This window comes from Salmo salar, chromosome ssa24 (assembly GCF_905237065.1).
Source record: "Salmo salar chromosome ssa24, Ssal_v3.1, whole genome shotgun sequence".
Taxonomy (NCBI): domain Eukaryota; kingdom Metazoa; phylum Chordata; class Actinopteri; order Salmoniformes; family Salmonidae; genus Salmo; species Salmo salar.
This window is the reverse complement of record NC_059465.1, coordinates 37,707,637-37,728,762: the sequence shown is the minus strand read 5'-3', so window position 1 is coordinate 37,728,762 and position 21,126 is coordinate 37,707,637. Positions and strand designations below refer to the sequence as shown.

At 43.9% G+C, this 21,126-nt stretch overlaps 1 protein-coding gene across 3 annotated transcripts in view; it reads right to left on the bottom strand.

Moving 5' to 3' along the window:
• Nucleotides 1-21,126, bottom strand: part of LOC106585836 (glutamate receptor ionotropic, delta-2) — a 628,475-nt gene that overhangs the window by 199,140 nt on the left and 408,209 nt on the right. For all 3 annotated transcript variants that reach the window (XR_001324086.2, XM_014172508.2, XM_014172509.2), the window contains exons 6-8: nucleotides 20,291-20,464; nucleotides 5,943-6,104; nucleotides 1,978-2,097 (exon numbers count right to left, since the gene is read on the bottom strand). Coding sequence is in view for 2 of the 3 variants with exons in the window: in XM_014172508.2 (XP_014027983.1) it covers nucleotides 1,978-2,097; nucleotides 5,943-6,104; nucleotides 20,291-20,464 (456 nt within the window). In the remaining variant the exon portion in view is untranslated. The remainder of the gene's footprint in view (nucleotides 1-1,977; nucleotides 2,098-5,942; nucleotides 6,105-20,290; nucleotides 20,465-21,126) is intronic.

Here is a 21,126-nt window from a genome sequence, read left to right as displayed (position 1 = left end):
GAGGGTGCCCATGTTTACGGATTTAGGGTTGTACCTGGTAGGTTCCTTGATAATTTGTGTGACATTGAGGGCATCTAGCTTAGATTGTAGGACGGCCGGGGTGTTAAGCATGTCCCAGTTTAGGTCACCTAACAGTACAAACTCTGAAGATAGATTGAGGGCAATCAATTCACATATGGTGTCCAGGGCACAGCTGGGGGCTGAGGGGGGTCTATAACAGGCGGCAACAGTGAGAGACTTGTTTCTGGAAAGGTGGATTAATAAAAGTAGAATCTCGAACGGTTTTGGCACAGACCTCGATAGTATGACAGAACTCTGCAGGCTATCTCTACAGTAGATTGCAACACTTTCGCAGTTCTATCTTGACAGAAATTGTTGTAGTTCTGTAAATCTCCGAATTTTTGGTGGCCTTCCTACGTCAGGATTCAGACACAGCTAGTACATCAGGTTTGGCGGAGAGTGCTAAAGCAGTGAATAAGACAAACTTAGGGAGGAGGCTTCTGATGTTAACATGCATGAAACCAAGGCTTTTACAGTTACAGAAGTCAACAAATGAGAGCGCCTGGGGAATAGGTGTAGTACTGGGGGCTACAGGGCCTGGGTTAACCTCTACATCACCAGAGGAGCAGAGGAGGAATAGGATAAGGGTACGGCTAATGGCTATAAGAACTAGTCGTCTAGTGCGTTGGGAACAGAGAATAAAAGGAGCAGATTTCTGGGCGTGGTAGAATAGATTCAAGGCATAATGTACAGACAAGGGTATGGTAGGATTTGAGTACAGTGGAGGTAAACCTAGGCATTGAGGGATGATGAGAGTGGTTGCATCTCTGGAGGCACCAGTTAAGCCAGGTGAGGTCTCCACATGTGTGGGGGATGGGACAAAAGAGAGAATGCCAAGAGTGTGCAAAGCTGTCATCAAGGTAAAGGGTGGCTACTTTGAAGAATCTCAAATATAAAATATATTTTGATTTGTTTAACAATTTTTTGGTTACTACATGATTCCATATGTGTTATTTTATAGTTTTGATGTCTTCACTATTATTCTACAATGTAGAAAATAGTAAAATAAAACCTTGAATGAGTAGATGTGTCCAAACATTTGACTGGTACTGTATATGAGAAGAACTGGGAAAATAGTATAGTTCTCTAGGTACCACTTGATAATTAGATGTACACTTTTTTACAATGACAGCCTACCGGGCAACAGTGGGTTAACTGCCTTGTTCAGGGTGAGAATGACAGATTTTTACCTTATCAGCTCAGGGATTTGATCCAGCACCTTTCAGTTACTGGTCCAACACTCTAACCACTAGGATACCTGCCACCCTGAAAATCACAGTATTTGTATAGAACACTGTTCTTCAGGTTATTTAGCTATTTTGTGTCACTGTGGCAGCCAAATCTGCCTGCTTGCGTGAAACACAGTGCTCCATCCTCGAGACAGCACGTAAGTCAGACCTACAGAGACAGCGCACCAGCCACCAGTACGGAATACATATTAGGAACTTCTTCATTCCTCCTCCTCAGACCTCACCTAGTCTCAAAACTCAAGTTTCACCCCTCCTCTTCAACCCTCACCCATCAACCTCTTTCGTAAGGCCACCACGCAAGGTCAGATAACCCCCCCTCCACCGCAATATTTATTGTTTATTTCATAATTCTTTTGAAAACAGCTAACTTCTAGCAATTCTCCACATTTTGCCATTAGGCGGAGAAAAAAAGTTACAGATTTATAGCTAATCTCAGAGAAAATGTTGCTGTTTTATAAACATCAAGCAGCACGCTGTGGAGAATAGTCAACAACAACAATAACAACAGGAACAAGATAATAATAATAATAGCATAGCTGTATGGCATTTAGTAGATGCTTTTATCCAAAGCGAATTACAGTCATGCATGCAAAAAAAATTGTATGGTGACCCCAGCGGGAATCTAACCCAAGATCATTTGATCAAGAATAATGTTGTGTTCTTTTACCTTACTGACACCCCTGCCCCTGTCCTCGCCATAGTTGGTCCCCAGAATCTCAAAGTAGATGTTGGGGTTGGTTCCGTTGTCTGTAAACTCCAGGAAGCCAGTCAGACCACTCACTCCAGACTGTAAGGCACAGCACAAACACAAACACAAAGTCAGAGGGTTTTTAGAAAATCCTGCTGAGATTAAAACAATTCCTCATGAGACTGAGACTGTACTAATATGGACACCGTACAAGAGTGATTAGTAAGGTCAAAGAAACTACCAAAGAAGTATTCCCAGAAAAAGTCATAAAACATTGAAAATGGTTTTAATAAAAGGTCTCGTCACTATTTCATGGGTCCATTGGATTTTTTGTTGTTGATAGATAGTAAGACATCTTCAATCCTCCAGCCTAGACACTGTGAAGTGATTACCAGTTTGCTACAGCAGGAAAATAATCCTGGAGCAACAGGAAATGTGAATTATTATGTGGATTATAATTCATGGACATTTTTGTAGGGGTTGATACATTTTTCACGAGAACAAATCTAATCTGAAATTTCTAAGTGAAAACTACAAACTTCAGCATTCTCCGGCAGTTCTCCTGCAACAGGGTGATCAAATTAATTCATGGACATTTTTGTAGGTGTGATAAATGTTTCATGAGAACAAATCTAGTCTGAAATTTCAAAGTGAAAACTACAAACTTCAGCATTCTCCGGCAGTTCTCCTGCAACAGGGTGATCAAATTAATATCCTACACTTGTAAGTGTGGGGCTTTTTCAAGAGAAATCCTCTCGCTTTGATATTTCCATTGATGTGTACTGAGGTTATGAATCAAGTAATTATATGCCTTTCTCCCCTCACACCCCTTTCATAATTCAGCCTGCATTACACCTGCACTGATGGCAGCCCTGTCTGCAGCGCTGCGTTCGAGAGCATGACAGCCCCAACCAACAACGTGACAGCCTGCATTGGGAAACAGATTTATTCATCTACATGCGGCCTGTTACATTAAAGTAATGATAATAATCGCCTGTTGTTAATTTACTCTTAATGTGTTCTTCTTTTGCTAAATGAGAGCAGGCTTAAACATAAAGAGTGCTTGGCTGCCACGAACAAAGCACCACACGATGCGTAGCCTTTCATCTCCCCAAAGCTCTCCAACATCACAAACGAGTGCAGAGACCCCCCCTTTCCAAATTGTAGGTCTAATTAACACAAAGACAATTGTTGTAAATGTATTGCACCAATACTGCGCGGACAGGATTAATTAGCTGTCCAATTAGGAGAGCTGAGCAGTATATGGGCAAGCTCACCCTAACGCATGCATTGAAAAGCCAATAAACAGTCCGTTCCCCTAATGAAGCCGTAGAACAGTGGACCAATGAGGATACCCTGGGGAATGTAATATAGGCCCATTACGTGGCTGGTTTACAGTAAAATAACAAGGCATACGCCACATTAACATCACCACAGTTATTACAACAGCCGGCAGCAGGTGCAGGAGAGAACACCTCACACATACAACCAGTCTCAGGACTGGTTGGAGAGGGACTGAATCATTGGGACTCAACTTTTGTTGACTCACCTTCCCTACGGCAGGGCCGGTGTCACTTTCACTGACTGCTCATGTGGCTCACGGCAGAGGACAGGGTGTGAGAATGCCATTGTTTGTGTGTGTGTGTGTGTGTGTGTGTGTGTGTGCAGACACGTGTCGACAGGTACAGTACACTCCCCAGGAGCTACGGCCACAGGGATGGATTAGGTGTTAACATCACGTCCTGTCCTGCGCTAACACAGCACAATGTCACCTCAACACGACAACAACGCCAACAAAACCACCAGGGCTTTATTCAATGCCCAAGACAGTGTCCCTAACTTCATATCCATTTCAAAGGTCCCCTCAGAGATAAAAGTGGGGGCAGACGAGATGTCGTCCACCCTTGAAGGGCTATCCCTTGTCTGTCATAATATCACTTGAAGGGCTATCCCTTGTCTGACATAATATCACTTGTTTTTCACATTCATACAGTGGCTTGCGAAAGTATTCACCCCCCTTGACATTTTTCCTATTTTGTTGCCTTATAACTCGGAATTACAATTTCTTTTTGGGGGGTTTGTATCATTTGATTTACACAACATGCCTACCACTTTGAAGATGCAAAATATTTTTGGGTGTGAAACAAACAAGAAATAAGACTGAAAACTTGAGCGTGCATAACTATTCACCCCCCAAAGTAAATACTTTCTAGAGCCACCTTTTGCAGCAATTACAGCTGCAAGTCTCTTGGGGTATGTCTCTATAAGCTTGGCACATCTAGCCACTGGGATTTTTGCCCATTCTTCAAGGAAAAACTGCTCCAGCTCCTTCAAGTTGGATGGGTTCCGCTGGTGTACAGCATTCTTTAAGTCATACCACAGATGCTCAATTGGATTGAGGTCTGGGCTTTGACTAGGCCATTCCAAGACATTTAAATGTTTCCCCTTAAACCACTCAAGTGTTGCTTGAGCAGCATGCTTAGGGTCATTGTCCTGCTGGAAGGGGAACCTCAGTCCCAGTCTAAAATCTATGGAAGACTGAAACAGTTTTCCCTCAAGAATTTCCCTGTACTTAGTGCCCTCCATCAATCCTTCAATTCTGACCAGTTTCCCATTCCCTACCGATAAAAAATATCCCCACAGCATGATGCTGCCACCACCATGCTTCACTGTGGAAATGGTGTTCTCGGGGTGATGCGAGGTGTTGGGTTTGCGCCAGACATAGCATTTTTCTTGATGGACAAAAAGCTCAATTTTAGTCTCATCTGACCAGAGTATCTTCTTCGATATGTTTGGGGAGTCTCCCACATGCCTTTTGGCGAACACCAAACATGTTTGCTTATTTTTTTCTTTAAGCAACAGCTTTTTTCTGGCCACTCTTCCATAAAGCCCAGCCCGTAAAGCCCAGTGTACGGTTTAAAGTGGTCCTATGGACAGATACTCCAATCTCCGCTGTGGAGCTTTTCAGCTCCTTCAGGGTTATCTTTGGCCTCTTTGATGCCTCTCTGATTAATTCCCTCCTTGTCTGGCTGTGAGTTTTGGTGGGCGGCCTTCTCTTGGCAGTTTTGTTGTGGTGCCATATTCTTTCAATTTTTTAATAATGGATTTAATGGTGCTACGTGGGATGTTTAAAGTTTCAGATATTTTTTTATAACCCAACCCTGATCTGTACTTCTCCATAACTTTGTCCCTGACCTTTTTGGCGAGCTCCTTGGTCTTCACGGTGCCGCTTGCTTGGTGGTGCCCCTTGCTTAGTGGTGTTGCAGACGCTGGGGCCTTTCATAACAGGTGTATATATACTGACATCATGTGACAGATCATGTGACACTTAGATTGCACATAGTTGGACTTTATTTAACTAATAATGTGACTTCTGAAGGTAATTGGTTGCACCAGATCTTATTTAGGGGCTTTATAGCAAAGGGGGTGAATACATATGCACGCGTCACTTTTCAGGTTTTTATTTATTTTTAAATTTTTAATTTCACTTCACCAATTTGGATTATTTTGTGTATGTCCATTACATGAAACCCAAATAAAAATCCATTTAAATTACAGGCTGTAATGCAACAAAATAGGAAAAACGCCAAGGGGGATGAATATATTTGCAAGGCACTGTAGTCTGCATCCCAAATACCATCCTATCTCCTATATAGCATACTACTTTCAACCAAAACCATATGGGCCCTTATCACAAGTAGTGCACTATATAGGTAATAGGGTTCAATTTGGGATGCAAGCATTATCAAGGACTGGGACACCATGTGGGTGCAATTATTACCAGGTAGAACAGAAAACCAGCAGTACTCCGGACCTCCAGGCTCGGATTTGAATATCCTTGGTCTATAACCTGGTCTGGTAGTCAGGAGAAACTCCTGTCTCTAAGAATAACCCCCTATATGGACCTTTATCTCTTTATCTTAACCCCCTATATGGACCAGTACCTTTTTGACGTTGTCCAGCATAGGCCGTCCTCCTTGCCAGGGCTTGGAGTTCTTGCGGATACAGGTGAGGCTGGCCATGCTGTGCCACTTCCTGTCCTCCAGCTTCCTGTGGAAAGTGTTGGCCAATAGCAGCACTGTGTCGTAGATGTAGCGGTTGGTGATCTGGGGAAAGAGGGAGGGAGGGAGGAAGTAGAGGGTGAGACAACAGAAGGGAAGCAGAAGGGAAGCAGAAGGGAAGGGTGAGACAAAACATGAAAGAGGTAAAGAGGGAGAAAGGAAGAAAACAGACCAAAAAAGGAGGGAGAAGTTAACAGTGGAACAAAACAAAAAGGAGAAGATGGTCAACAGTAGTGCACTACATAAGGAATAGGATGCCATTTGAGATGCAGACAAAGTCTGCTCTGCTCTGCACCCTGCTGAAAGCTGCTCTGCTCTGCACCCTGCTGAAAGCTGCTCTGCTCTACACCCTGTTGAAAGGTGCTCTGCTCTGCACCCTGCTGAAACCTGCTCTGCTCTGCACCCTGCTGAAAGCTGCTCTGCTCTGCACCCTGCTGAAATCTGCTCTGCTCTGCACCCTGCTGAAACCTGCTCTGCACCCTGCTGAAACCTGCTCTGCACCCTGCTGAAAGCTGCTCTGCTCTGCACCCTGCTGAAAGCTGCTCTGCTCTGCACCCTGCTGAAACCTGCTCTGCTCTGCACCCTGCTGAAAGCTGCTCTGCACCCTGCTGAAAGCTGCTCAGCACCCTGCTGAAAGCTGCTCTGCTCTACACCCTGCTGAAAGCTGCTCTGCTCTACACCCTGTTGAAAGCTGCTCTGCTCTGCACCCTGCTGAAAGCTGCTCTGCTCTGCACCCTGCTGAAACCTGCTCTGCACCCTGCTGAAACCTGCTCTGCACCCTGCTGAAACCTGCTCTGCTCTGCACCCTGCTGAAAGCTGCTCTGCACCCTGCTGAAACCTGCTCTGCTCTGCATCCTGCTGAAAGCTGCTCTGCACCCTGCTGAAAGCTGCTCTGCTCTACACCCTGTTGAAAGCTGTTTTGCACCCTGCTGAAAGCTGCTCTGCACCCTGCTGAAAGCTGCTCTGCTCTGCACCCTGCTGAAAGCTGCTCAGCACCCTGCTGAAAGCTGCTCTGCTCTACACCCTGCTGAAAGCTGCTCTGCTCTACACCCTGTTGAAAGCTGCTCTGCTCTGCACCCTGCTGAAAGCTGCTCTGCTCTGCACCCTGCTGAAACCTGCTCTGCACCCTGCTGAAACCTGCACCCTGCTGAAACCTGCTCTGCTCTGCACCCTGCTGAAACCTGCTCTGCTCTGCACCCTGCTGAAAGCTGCTCTGCACCCTGCTGAAACCTGCTCTGCTCTGCACCCTGCTGAAAGCTGCTCTGCACCCTGCTGAAAGCTGCTCTGCTCTGCACCCTGCTGAAAGCTGCTCTGCACCCTGCTGAAACCTGCTCTGCTCTACACTCTGTTGAAAGCTGCTTTGCCCCCTGCTGAAAGCTGCTCTGCACCCTGCTGAAAGCTGCTCTGCTCTGCACCCTGCTGAAAGCTGCTCTGCTCTGCACCCTGCTGAAACCTGCTCTGCTCTGCACCCTGCTGAAACCTGCTCTGCTCTGCACCCTGCTGAAAGCTGCTCTGCACCCTACTGAAACCTGCTCTGCTCTGCACCCTGCTGAAAGCTGCTCTGCACCCTGCTGAAACCTGCTCTGCACCCTGCTGAAAGCTGCTCTGCTCTGCACCCTGCTGAAAGCTGCTCTACTCTACACCCTGTTGAAAGCTGTTTTGCACCCTGCTGAAAGCTGCTCTGCACCCTGCTGAAAGCTGCTCTGCTCTGCACCCTGCTGAAAGCTGCTCTGCTCTGCACCCTGCTGAAAGCTGCTCTGCACCCTGCTGAAAGCTGCTCTGCTCTGCACCCTGCTGAAAGCTGCTCTGCTCTGCACCCTGCTGAAAGCTGCTCTGCACCCTGCTGAAACCTGCTCTGCTCTACACTCTGTTGAAAGCTGCTTTGCCCCCTGCTGAAAGCTGCTTTGCACCCTGCTGAAAGCTGCTTTGCACCCTGCTGAAAGCTGCTGAGACGGCTGGCAGTGAAACATGCAGTGATCATAAGGAATAGGCTGGCATCACTTGAAAGAAAATTGATACGCGCACTCGCGTCATTTCATCAGTTCTTTGATCATTGGTAAAGAAGCAACACCTTACACCTGTGATTTGTAGCTACATCTCTGAAGTTCTCTCTGCAAACACCCACTCCAACTACTGTTTGCATTACACATTCAGGCTGCTCCCAGTTCCCGGTAAAGGAAGAGGCCCTGGAAGGATTAAAACAGCTTTATCTCTGTAGCTTTGTCTAGGTTCACCCTTTAAAAGCTCCACAACACAAATCACACCACGCGCATCTTTTTAACACTAGAACCGCCTGGCCGTTCAATATATAAGTACCCACTAGAGAACATTACCAAGCCTTCGCTTTAGCACGGGCATCAGAGGAGGGGTTGGGGTAAATGTGGAAGACACATTTCAGTTGAAGGCATTCAGTCGTACAACTGACTAGGTATCCCCCTTTCCCTTTCCCTTCCCATATCAACCCGCAAGGTGCACAAACATACTTGTTAAATAAATGCTTGATAAATAGTGTATAAACTATTGTAAAGGATTCATTGAATGAAGAAATATTTATGGGAATATATCAATTAAAAAAAATTACAACAATAGTTATTTGTTTAGAGTCAAGCATATGTTCTGTAAAATTCTACAAAGTCCTAGAAATAACATAGGCCTATAGCCTGTTTTAGTTTCCCTTACAATAAAAACATTACAGTGTATTCTTTTCACAAAGTAGAAATGAAATAGATTGCAATAATAATATATCCAGCCAGGTGTGCAGGTGAAATGATTTGCTCTATTCCTGAACAAAAGCACCAGTGCATGAACAATTGTAAAGGATTAATTGCATAAAGAAATAGTCATGGAAATATTTTCATAACAAGATATAAAAGCAGTTGATTGCATCTGATACTGTTTTGTGCCATAATAACCGTGCCTTTAAACATGAATCATTCGCGTCTTCTCTTTATGCTTGGGGTCCACATTCAGCACACAGATTCGGGGCTTTGTTTGAGCAAGCCCCACAAACAAATCGGTTGCAATGCACACAGTTTTCATGGGCCTTGTTTCGTTTGCACCTGCCGACTTGACATTGGGTCTTATTATTCCCGAGTGGGAGCTGTGGTGCATGGAGAAGAGGGAGCGCAGGACCTGCTGCCATGGCGGCTTGCTTGGCGGATCACAAACCTCACATGCCAGATCCAGCGGGATGCATTGTGCAGACGATGCAAACACTCTTATTTATTATACATCTGTAAACTGTGAGTGTTGCTTACCACTCTCCATCACTGATGTGGAGTACAGCTCCGCTGGTATGTTGTTCTGCGCAGAGGGTGGCAGCTCCCGCCTTTGTATGTTCACTGTTCCTAGCTGGCTAGTCTTCTTTGCAATTAACTTGTCAGACAGTGAATTTGATGTGAAGAAGTTGTCCTGAGTCACATTTCTGCCTTTGCACATGCAAGGCTCCACGAGTCTGAAAACCAGACAGTTGCTCACCCGCTTGCCCGGTTTCATCTTTCCCCAGATATGGAAAGCCATTGAGCAAGTACTTGGTGTCACATGCACCATTATCAGTTTCTATCTGGTTTCTAGGGTCCATTCATCCATAAACGACAAATTAGCTTACTTACATTTTATGTTTATTATGTTACTAGTGTTTGCTTAGTAACCAGAGCTATGCTATGGCGTGAGTGGTCATGTGCTGAATGCATGGACAGCATGTGAATGGTCATGTGCTGAATGCATGGACAGCACGGATATTCTTGGAAAAAGTAACATTTAGAAAAAGAGTTGCACCTCTTGAATTTTGAGAGTTATTTGACAAAGGTAAGTGTAATATAAACTGCAGAATATGCTCTTTCTGATGCTATATAGAAATCACAATGTTTTACCTGCATGTGACTCTGAAGGAGGATTTAACAAAGCGATGCTCCTTTCCCTGCGTCTGTCAATTACAAGATGTGCCCATCTCTTCATGTACAATTTGACAACTGATAGGCCTAATACTGTTCAATTTGATCTGGTTTACAGGCTAACTCTTATTATGTGTGTAATTAGTTTTGGTATAGTTTAGGTGTAGTTTTGGTATAGTTTAGGTGTAGTTTTGGTATAGTTTAGGTGTAGTTTTGGTTTGGTATAGTTTAGGTGTAGTTTTGGTTTGGTATAGTTTAGGTGTAGTTTTGGTATAGTTTAGGTGTAGTTTTGGTATAATTGCAGTGTAGTTTTGGTATAGTTTAGGTGTAGTTTTGGTATAGTTTAGGTGTACTTTTGGTATAATTCCAGTGTAGTTTTGGTATAGTTTAAGTGTAGTTTTGGTATAGTTTAGGTGTAGTTTTGGTATAATTCCAGTGTAATTTTAGTATAGTTTAGGTGTAGTTTTGGTATAATTCCAGTGTAGTTTTGGTATAGTTTAAGTGTAGTTTTGGTATAGTTTAGGTGTAGTTTTGGTATAATTCCAGTGTAATTTTAGTATAGTTTAGGTGTAGTTTTGGTATAATTCCAGTGTAGTTTTGGTATAGTTTAGGTGTAGTTTTGGTATAATTCCAGTGTAATTTTAGTATAGTTTAGGTGTAGTTTTGGTATAATTCCAGTGTAGTTTTGGTATAGTTTAGGTGTAGTTTCAGTGGGCCGGCTGTGCAGGCTGACTGGCATTGTTTGTTTCCTGTTCACCAACTTGGATATAGTCAAGGATGTGTTTTGCACTTTTCTAAAGGCTTGCTGCAACACATAGCATGTTCTCGTTTCCCTTTACAATACATTGGATTAGTAATAGAGTTACAGTCAATAAAACAGTACCATAACAGCTTATTTTTACAAAGTAAAAGGTAAAAGACAATAGTATCAACCTGCTAGGCACACGGTCAAATTATTTACATGATTTTTTTAATTGACCAAATCAAACGTCAGTGGCAGTTGGGTTATGGCGGTTCTAGAGCCCAGACCTGCATCCCAAATGGCATCCTATTCCCTATATAGTGCACTATTCTTGAGGGCCATAGTCAAAATAGTGCACTATAAAGGGAATACGGTGCCATTTAATTTGGGCCACAGCCAGAGGCAGAAGGGGGAGACAGAGAACAGTTAATTCGGGCCCTGATCGATGGCACTGTGATTTAGCACGAGCGTGGTCTCCGTTTGAATGGCAGTGTAATAAATAGAGTGCCCATTACATTTGCCGTTGTTTATTAACCTGCAACGCTCGGGCACACTTGTCACAATATCGAGTGCCGTGTTCCAGCGCCCACTGTCCTAACTGGGGATGTGGAACGAGCATGGCATCCCCCTGACATAGGCTTTTATAGCCGGGAGGTCACCCATGCATCAAATCAAATTGTATCAAATTGTATTTGTCACATGCGCAGAATACAACAAGTGTAGACGTTACCATGAAATGCTTACTTACTAGCCCTTTCCCAACAATGCAGTTAAAAAGTAATAAAATTAACAAATAGATACAAATTAAATAATAACACAATAAAAAAAACACAAAATAACAATAACGAGGTTATATACAAGGAGTACCGGTACCGAGTCAGTGTACTGGGGTACAAGAGGTGATTCATTGAGGTAATATGTATATGTAGGTTTGGTTAGGTGATTCATTGAGGTAATATGTATATGTAAGTTTGGTTAGGTGATTCATTGAGGTAATATGTATATGTAGGTTTGGTTAGGTGATTCATTGAGGTAATATGTATATGTAGGGTTTGGATAGGTGATTAATTGAAGTACTATGTACTGTACATGTAGGTAGGAGGTGAAAAGCAGAAAGTCCAGGTAGCTGTTTAATTAACTGTTCAGCAGTCTTATGGCTTTGGGGTAGATGCTGTTCAGGAGCCTTTTGGTCCCAGACTTGGTTCTCCGGTATCACTTGCTGTGCTGTAGCAGAGAGAAAAGACTGTGACTTGGGTGGCTAACCATTTTTAGGGCCTTCCTATGACACCACCTGGTATAGAGGTCCTGGATGACAGGGCGCTTGGCCCCAGTGATTTACTGGGCCATACGCACCACCCTCTGTAGAGCCTTGAGGTCAGATGCAGAGCAGCTGCCATACCAAGCGGTGATGCAACCAGTCAAGACGCTCTCAATGGTGCAGCTGTAGAACTTTTTGAGGAGCTCAGGACCCATGCCAAATCATTTCAGCCTCCTGAGGGGGAAGAGGTGTTGTCGTGTCCTCTTCACAACTGGGTTGGTGTGTTTAGGCCATGATAGGTTAATAGTGACGTGGACACCGAGGAACTTAAAGCACTCAACCATCTCCACCTCAACCTCATCGATGTGAATGGGGGTGTGCTCAGCCCTCCATTTCCTGTAGTCCACAATCAGCTCCTTTGCGTTGCTGACATTGAGGGAGAAATTGTTTCCCTGTCACTACACTACCAGGTCTCTGACCACATCCCTGTAGGCAGTCCCATCATTGTCAGCAATCAGGCCTATCACTGTCAATGTCCGTTTTTTTATTTTAACCTTTATTTAATCTTTGGGCTAGGGGGCAGTATTTTGACGTCTGGATGACAAGCATGCCCAAAGTAAACTGCCTGTTACTCAGGCCCAGAAGCTAGGATATGCATATAATTGGTAGATTCGGATAGAAAACACTCTAAAGTTTCTAAAACGGTTGAAATAATGTCTGTGAGTATAACAGAACTGATATGGCAGGTGAAAACCCGGGGACAAACCATCCAGAACATTTTATTTTCGGCCCACCACTGATTCCTATGGCTGTCATTTTTAATATGAAGGGAAAACCTCCCAGATTGCAGTTCCTAGGGCTCCACTAGATGTCAACAGTCATTAGAAAGAGTTTCAGGCTTGTTTTTGGAAAAATGAGCTAGAATCTGTAGTTTTTCTAAGTGGCTCCCATTTTGGCTGTAGTGTTTTCATGTGCGTGGATGAGAGCACGTACTTTGCTGTTTATCTCCAGTAATGACAATAACGATTCTCCGTCTTAAATTGTATCATTTATTTACGCATTAGGGTACCTGAGGTTTGATTATAAACATTGTTTGACTTGTTTGGATAAGTTTATCGGTAACGTTTGGGATTCATTTTGTATGCATTTTGAAGGAGGGAAACCGGTGGATTATTGAATTAAGCGTGCCAGCTAAACTGAGTTTTGGGGGATATAAAGAAGGACTTTATTGAACTGCTGGATAAACGGCTGGATAACAGCTGGATAATCAAGAAGTTAAGCTTTTTTCTGATGTATGACACTTGTATTTTCATGAATGTTAAATATGACTATTTCTGTAATTTGAATTTCGCGCTCTGCAATTTCACCGGATGTTGTCGAGGTGGGTCGCTAGCGGCACGGCTAGCCCATAGACGTTATAACTAGGCAAGTCAGTTAAGAACAAATTCTTATTTACAATGACAGTGGGTTAACTGCCTTGTTCAGGGACAGAATGACAGATTTTTTACCTTGTCAGGTCAGGGATTCAAACCAGCAACCTTTTGGTTACTGGCCCAACACTCTAACCACTAGGCTACCTGCCATCAGTGTTAGAAAAGGGTGTCATTAAGGATATAGCCTGGCTCCCCATGCAAAACAACAGCACAATCACCCAACATACTACAGGACAACATGTTTTAGTATGCTGTGGTTGAATCTGTGTTTGAAATTCACTGCTGAACTAATGGGCCTTACAGATATTTTTATGTGTTGGGGTACAGAGGTAGTCATTCAAAAATCATGTTAAACACTATCATTACACACACAGTGAGTTAATGCAATGTATTATGTGACTTGTTGGGGCATGCTTTCCAAGGAGATTTTTTTTTTAAATAGCTGTGAAATGTTTGTTTCTGGTGAATTTTTAAGGGAAAATACATCTAAAACTTTCCTCTTAATTTGGTCAATATATCACAACTGAAATGCCAATATTTTTCTGTATTACATTAAAAGGTTGGTATAATTTTAGCGGTTCAGTAAGTAACCACGCTTGGCAATTATTTTGTAGAACGGCTGTGAGAAAGTTTGATTGAAAGTTTTCTACGTAACGTAAGTGCTTGAGGGAGTCTACCATTGAATCAAAATAATTGACACCATTAAAATATAATTTTCCCCTTCAAAAAAGTGCCTAATGACATATTATCCCATATTATATTATCAGGCTGGTATATTATTTAGCCATCAGCATTATCAGCTGTAGCCCAACTGATGTGGCAGGTAGCAGCAGGTAGCCTAGCGAAACCGAAAGTTTGCAAGATCGAAGCCCTGAGCTGACAAGGTAAAAATCTGTCATTCTGCCCCTGAACAAGGCAGTCCTTGAAAATAAGAATTTGTTCTTAAATGACTTGCCTAGTTAAAAAATACTCACAAAATTGAGTCCAATATAACCGTGAACAATTACCACTCGTTTTGAGAAAAAGCTCTCACACACGAGATGTGAAACTCGCAATAGAAACTTTCTCCACTTGAAAAATATCCCTTTATATATAATTATTATTCGTGCTTATGAATTTAACATGCTAAATGTGACTGTAGTTCTTTATTTGTTACAAGTAGCTCACATAATTAAGGGTTAAGAAGTGAGGAGCTCTGTTCCCCTTATAAGCCTTGCACAACTTGATTTCCATCACAAACCACGACCTCTGAGGAGTTGGACAAACCAAAAGCATAATTGGCGGTGGGTGGATCCAATCATAAAATTAGGAATTGAGTGGTACTGCGTAGTGTAAAGCCACAGACAGCCATTGGCCTGTCTCTGATATTGGGGGATCATGACCCCCGGTTTGCTTGCATGCATGTGTATGCGTGTGTATGTGTGTGGGGGGGGGGGTTCATGGAAATCCTGGGAGTGTGAGGAGGGGCGGCAGTGGCTAGCCTGTTGAGATTGGCTCCTATGAGAGGCTGGGTGATCGCTGACCACTGCTATACAGGAGGAGGCAGTGAGTGTGTGTGTGCACACATGTATTTGTGTGTGTGTGTGTGCATAGTGCGCGCGTGTGTGTGTGGGTGGGGGGGAGTGTGGTCAGGCAGACCCAGATGATGTGCTCCAGTCCAGTGTGAAATTGGGCTTCTTCTGGGGCACTCTCCTGACTGCTCCTCTGCCTCCACACTGACAGAAAACACAGGCCTAACTGCACTATTCACAACTGCACCGGGCACACACTGTCCTCCACTGACTGCCACTGCTCTCCGTCTGTCCTCTCAGTATTCCGCACCACACTTGGCACCGTCTGTCTGTCTGTCTGTCTGTCTGTCTGTCTGTCTGTCTGTCTGTCTGTCTGTCTGTCTGTCTGTCTGTCTGTCTGTCTGTCTGTCTGTCTGTCTGTCTGTCTGTCTGTCTGTCTGTCTGTCTGTCTGTCTCAGTCTTCTACTGATCAAAATACAAAAACATCTCTGTGTATTACTAAGTACGGTCTGTATCTGTCACTGCTAAACTATATATACAAAATTATGTGGACACCCCTCCAAATTAGTGGATTTGGCTATTTTAGCCACACCTGTTGCTGACAGGTATATAAAATCAAGCACACAACCATGCAAACAATAGAATGGCCTTACTGAGGAGCCCAGGGACTTTCAACTGGGCGCCATCATAGGATGCCACCTTTCTAGCAAGTCAGTGAGTCAAATTTCTGCCCTTCTAGAGCTGCCCTGGTCAACTGTTAGTGCTGTTATTGTGAAATGGAAACGTCTAGGAGTAATAGCGGCTCAGCCGCGAAGTGGTAGGCCACACAAGCTCACAGAACGGGACCGCTGAGTGCTGAAGTACGTAACGCGTAAAAATTGTCTGTCCTTGGTTGCAACACTCACTACCAAGTTCCAAACTGCCCCTGGAAGCAACGTCAGCAGAAGAACTGTTAATCGGGAGCTTCATGAAATGGGTTTCCATGGCTGACCAGCCACACACAAGTCTAAGATCACCATGCGCAATGCCAAGCGTCAGCTGGAGCGACGTAAATTTCGCTGCCATTGGACTCTGGAGTAGTGGAAACGCATTCTCTGGAGTGATTCATTGCACTTCACCAAACCAGCAAATTATAAAAAATATTTTTTATGAACAGCGTGACATGAAATGGAACTGTTCAATCTGTATGATCAATCATCAACGCTCAGTGTGTGTGTGAGTGTGAGCACTGTTGTAGCCTACCATATTTACTTAAATTCAAAGTGCACGCATTGTTTATGCTGAAATAAACATGCGACCTTGAAATGCAGTTAATACGGTTACAAAATTGGCTCCAACTTTTGAGAAGGGCCATGCTGTTGAGAAGAGCCATGCTGTTGAGAAGAGCCATGCTGTTGAGAAGGGCCATGCTGTTGAGAAGAGCCATGCTGTTGAGAAGGGCCATGTTGTTGAGAAGGGCCATGCTGTTGAGAAGGGCCATGCTGTTGAGAAGGGCCATGTTGTTGAGGACTGCAACGGAATCGTCAAACAACTGTTCGAGGAAGAGAAGAGTAGCACAGAGGATGAAGGTGCTGCAACAGATGTGCAAGCAACACCGAACCCGTCAATAACGTTGCAGCAAGCCATCAACCTTTCAACAGAAGAAAGGAGAGAAAGGAATCCAACCTCCTGAAAATCCTCTATAAGGAGTTCTTCCTGTTTGAAGCCGCAAACAACAGATCGAGATACTTGCACCTGTTTGAGGCACTCGCCATCAAGGCCACCATCCAGGTCACCTTCAAGGACACCATCCAGGGGACCATCCAGAACACCATCCAAGTCACCATCCAGGACACCATCCAGGACAGCTACCATGACACCATCCAGGCAATCTTCCAAGCCACCTTCCAGGCCACCATCCATGACACCATCCAGGTCACCATCCATGACACCATCCAGGCCACCTTCCAGTGCACCTTCAAGGACAGCATGCAGGGCATCATCCACGCAACCATCCAGGCCACCATCCATGACACCATCCAGGCCAACATAAATGACACCATCCAGGCCACCTTCCAGGACACATCCATGACACCATCCAGGCCACCTTCCAGTGCACCTTCAAGGACAGCATGCAGGGCATCATCCAGGCAACCATCCAGGCCACCATCCATGACACCATCCAGGCCAACATAAATGGCACCATCCAGGCCAACATAAATGACACCATCCAGGCCACCTTCCAGGACACCTTCAAGGACACTATCCAGGACACTATCCAGGCCACCACGCAGGCCATCATCCATGACACCATCCAGGCCACCATCCATGACAACATCCAGGCCATCATCCATGACACCATCCAGGCCACCATCCATGACAACATCCAGGCCATCATCCATGACACCATTCAGGCCATCATCCATGACACAATACAGGACACCTTCCAGGACAACTTCCAGGACACATTCAAGGCACCATCCATGACACCATCCAGGCCGCCATCCAGGCCACCATCCAGGCCACCATCCATGATACCATCCAGGAGATTTTCCAGGACACCATCCAGGACACCTTCCAGGACACCATCCAGGACACATTCAAAGACACCATCCAGGGCACCATCCAGGACACCATCCAGGCCACCATCCATGACATCATCCAGGACACCATCCAGGACACCACAGAGGTCGAGCAAGCCTTTTTTAGTCGGTGGACAATTTATATCAAGATCAGGATCCGCCTGAGTGCAGAGGGAACTGTGGTTTTTGAGAGTCCACATCAGAAGAAAGAATAACAGTTGAACAGGTAGGGCCTATATATGTGCATTATGGGTAGGTTTGTTTGCTACAGGGTGCCAGGTTATTTCTGTACATTCTTAGAAAAAAACGTAATATCTAGAAAAACGGTTCTTCGGCAGTCCCCATACTAGAACCCTTTGAGGAACCCTTTTTGGTTCCTTGTAAAACCCTTTACACAGAGGGTTCTACATGGAACCCAAAAAAGTTAGACCTGGAACCAAAAAGGAACAGCCGAAGAACCCTTTTGGAGCCCTTTTTTATAAGATTGTAGCATATAACCTCAGTTTGTGTGGCTCGAGAAGGCTCTCTTTATGCTATATTTGTTAGGCTGGGAAGGATTTATTTATGTAATGTTATTATGTAGGCCTAGTCCAAGTTTGTGCAGCCAGAAGGCTCATACTTTATTTATTTTCATGCCATGGCTCACGCCTTCTCCCGCTCCCCTTCTCCAGCGCTCCACATCGCCGGTCTACTAACCACCGGCCCTGGCAACCATCATTATGCACACACTTGCTCCCCATCATTACGCACACCTGGACTTCATCATCACCTGGATGACCTTCCCTTTATTTAGCCCTCAGTGGCCTCAGTCATCAGACTGTGTTGGTTTGTTTTCATTCACGTTCTGTATGCTTCTCATGTTTTGTTAATCTGCATTCTTCACTATTAAACTCATCTGCTACACCTGCTTCCTAAATCCCGGTGTATATGTGACAGTGGCTATATTTTGGGATATGATGTAGGCTAGCCAATGCGTTTTGACCAATTGTTAAAATAATTTTTGCCTAAGTGATTCAGACTGTATCAAAACTCCGACATAAATAGGCATAAACATTTAAAAAACAAGACATTGAGAGATCATTGACTTAAAAACTTCTTAGGGATAGGGGGCAGTATTTTCACGTCCGGATGAAAAGCGTGCCCAAAGTAAACTGCCTGTTACTCAGGCCCAGAAGCTAGGGTATGGATATAGTTGGTAGATTTGGATAGAAAACACTCAAAAGTTTCTAAAACTGTTAAAATAATGTCTGTGAGTATAACAGGACAAATCATCCAGGGGGGAAAAAATTTAGGTCATAGTATTTCCCATTTGTTTTCTATTGAAAGCCCTATTTAATAGGAACCTGGTTGCAGTGCCTATGGCTTCCACTAGGTGTCAACAGTCTTCAGAAATTGGTTGACGTTTTTTCTTTTGAGAAATTAAGAAGTACGGCTGTTCTTTGTGAGTGTCACTCCAGTTGGATTCTACTGTTTGGTGCGCGTGAACTGGAACGTGCTTCACGTTGTTTTTATCCAGTATTGAACACAGTATATCCCGTCTTAAATTTGATCGATTATTTACGTTTTAGGATACCTTAGGTTGGATTAAGAACGTTGTTTGAAATGTTTGGACCAAGTTTACAGGTAACTTATTAGATACTTTGTAGTCATATTGGGCGAGTTGGAACTAGTGTATTTCTGAATCAAACGCACCAAATAAATTGACATTTTGGGGATATAAAGAAGGACATTATCGAACAAAAGGACCATTTGTGATGTTTCTGGGACATTTTGGAGTGCCAAAAGAAGAAGATCTTCAAAGGTAAGGCATTTATTATATCGTTATTTCTGACTTTTGTGTCGCCACCTGCCTGGTTGAAAATTATTTTCATGTGTTTGTATGCGGGGCGCTGTCCTCAGATAATTGCATGGTCTGCTTTCGCCGTAAAGCCTTTTTGAAATCTGACACTGCGGCTGGATTAACAAGAAGTTAAGCTTTATTTTGATGTATTACAGTTATATTTTTGGTTATCTTGAATATTGATATTTCTGAAGTTTGAATTTGGCGCTCTGCAATTTCACTGGATGTTGTCAAATCGATCCCGCTAACGGGATTGGAGCGGGAAGGGATCACTAACAGGTTAAAAGCTCTAGAAATAGACTACCATACATTTTCAGGCTAAAGTAGGCTAACGAATGATGACGAATGATAATGAATGCAACATGAAAATGTTAGCTTTATGTATAATAATACACCTAAGAATGTTGCATGTCCGACTGGTTTTATATGAATGACACTTCCGGTTTTGGCTGGAAATACTGGCTTACCGGGGAGAAAAGTGATTTATTCTCTGGAAGGAAATATAAGGTGAAAATATAAAACCCTAGGTACAATGTTCTTTTCCTCCCTGCATTTGTTGTATTTGAAGGCTTGATGTTCAACAATAACTATAGACACAATATTGCTGCCCAGGGACACATTTCTTTTTATATAACAACAGAGAAATGATGTGCCACATTTCCATGATAATATTGCAATGAATTATGATGTTTGATACAAACAAATTCTGGGCCTACTTCCCCAAAAATTAATTACAAAGTCGGGAAGACAACACAAGCCTGGGGGCACAGGGCGACAACGTTGGTGCCATCAACAACTTTGAGATAATTTGAAGTTGTGAAATTGGAGGAAAAGGATGCCGGCAAATAGGGTGACGAGGGGACAACGGCATAATGGGAAAGACCATATTCCCTATGTGGTGAACTACTTTTGACAGGGCTCTGGTCTAAAGTAGTAGACTATATAAGCAAAAGGGAGCCATTTGGGACACACCCTTGGTGTGGTGTGTGTTACCTCCAGTGTCTGAGCCTTGGGGTCCTTGGGGTCGCAGAGGGAGGTGTTGATGCGGTGGTTGTGCTTGACACAGCGCTGGCTGGTGTTCTGGGGCAGGGGGAAGGTCTGTCTGATCAGGGTCAGACGCCCAATCGACTTCATCACCAGTTCTTGGACGTCCTGGTCTGAGATTTCCTGCAGGATCCCAAAGAGTCCCATCCACACACACACACACACACAGACAGACAGACAGACAGACAGACAGACAGACAGACAGACAGACAGACAGACAGACAGACAGACAGACAGACAGACAGACAGACAGACAGACAGACAGGCAGGCAGGCAGACAGACAGGCAGGCAGGCAGACACACACACACACACACAGACAGACAGACAGACAGACAGACAGACAGACAGACAGACAGACAGACAGACAGACAGACAGACAGACAGACAGACAGACAGACAGACAGACAGACAGACAGACAGACAGACAGACAGACAGACAGACAGACGCACACACATACACACACACCAGTGGGTTCAGAAGAACAGAGGGAAACCAATTATTTTCTGTATAAACAAATACACAACTGATATAAAGGGATTTATTGTAATCATATACTGTAGTAGTCCTATTGTAATCGTATAGTAATTGTATAGTAATCCTATAGTAATTGTATAGTAATCCTATAGTAATTGTATAGTAATCCTATAGTGATCATATAGTAATCCTATAGTAATCATACAGTAATCGTATAGTAATTGTATAGTAATCCTATAGTAATCCTATAGTAATTGTATAGTAAGCATATAGTAATCCTATAGTTATTGTATAGTAATCATATAGTAA